At 45.7% G+C, this 1,337-nt stretch overlaps 1 protein-coding gene across 1 annotated transcript; it reads left to right on the forward strand.

The window, feature by feature from the left end:
• The first annotated feature begins 355 nt into the window (after positions 1-355).
• LOC123510030 lies at positions 356-1,131 on the forward strand. Its single transcript, XM_045264743.1, has 2 exons — positions 356-769; positions 922-1,131. Exons 1-2 carry the CDS (start codon positions 356-358, stop codon positions 928-930), a joined length of 423 nt encoding a protein of 140 aa, XP_045120678.1. The 3' UTR covers positions 931-1,131.
• The last annotated feature ends 206 nt before the right edge of the window (positions 1,132-1,337 follow it).

Below are 1,337 nucleotides of genomic sequence, written 5' to 3' on the forward strand. Positions count from 1 at the left end.
GGTGATGAGATCCTTCAAGGCCTATTACCTGAGGAGAACCTTCAAACAGGCCATCCGTGCAACAGAAAATGGTGATAAAAGCCTGAAAGAGTTCTGGAAAGGTTTTAACATTTACAGTGCCGTGAAAAACATTGGAGAAAGTTGGGCTGAGGTTACACAGTCAAACATGAATGGTGTGTGGAAAAGCGTGTGTCCTAGCCTAGTGAATAACTTTAAAGGCTTTGATAGTGATAGTGTAGAGGAGACCAAGAGCAACTGTGTAAAGCTTGGGAATGAGTTAAGTCTGGACATATAGGAGAGTGACATAAATGAGGTCCTCGATTCTCACGACTCAGAATTAAACGCCGAAGATCTGATGGAGCTGGGGAAACAAACAGAGGCTGATGAAAATGACGACGTAGTGTCACGGCAGTTTACAATAAAAAACATGGCAAGCGCTTTTCAAGCCCTGGGAAAAGCAATGGTGTACTTTGAAGAGCAAGACCCAAATGCAGAACGCTTTGCCAGAGTTCACAGGGCAATGGAAGATGCAGTGACTTGCTACAAAGAAATCTATGATGAGAAGAGATATGCTGCTAAACAGTCATCAATTCTTCATTTCTTCAAGCAAGCTTCTCATTCCTCAGCCTCATCTCCAGCCTCAACTCCATCCACATCTTCAACTCCATCCCGACTGTCAACTCCATCCAGAGCATCAACCTCAAGCCGATGTTCATCCCCAGACTCCCCTGATGAAGAACTTCTTACTTCAACATCACCTCAGAAACAGGTATGTTCCATTAACTTGGCTTTCAGCTTTCTTAAGTCAGATGATGAAACAGAAATAAATTTTATGTGAAGTCAAACATTCTCGTATGATAATAAAAAAAAACTACAAGTTGCTTGTGTATGTTAATGTTAGGTTACAATATTTTTTGGCAGAATGAGTGAGCGAGTGAGGCAGCAGCTGTGTGTGGGGGAGAGAAAACGAAAATGGGAAGCCTGTTACCATGACAACACGGAGGTAGACGATCTTGAGGGGTTGCACACCCACCATCACAACAATAACAACTCCGGAGCCTTCGCCTGGGCCACACGACACTCGCAGCTCACTTGCACCGTTTGCGCCTGTCTGCTGATCCCTATTGCATTTCCTGCTCCGCTGCCCACGCTTCTACTCCCACCACACTGCAATACGCTCCCAGCTGTCCGCCCTGGGCGTCACAACATTCTACCTGCCTACCCTCCTGGCGGCCTCAGGCGTCCACCCCTCTGGCAACATGCAGTCCTTCGCGTTCGCGGCCCTAATCAATAACAAAAACAAGCTTGTGTTTCATATTCCTACATACTTGTAAATA

The sequence above is a fragment of the Portunus trituberculatus genome, chromosome 3, assembly GCF_017591435.1.
Source record: "Portunus trituberculatus isolate SZX2019 chromosome 3, ASM1759143v1, whole genome shotgun sequence".
In the NCBI taxonomy this organism is placed as follows: domain Eukaryota; kingdom Metazoa; phylum Arthropoda; class Malacostraca; order Decapoda; family Portunidae; genus Portunus; species Portunus trituberculatus.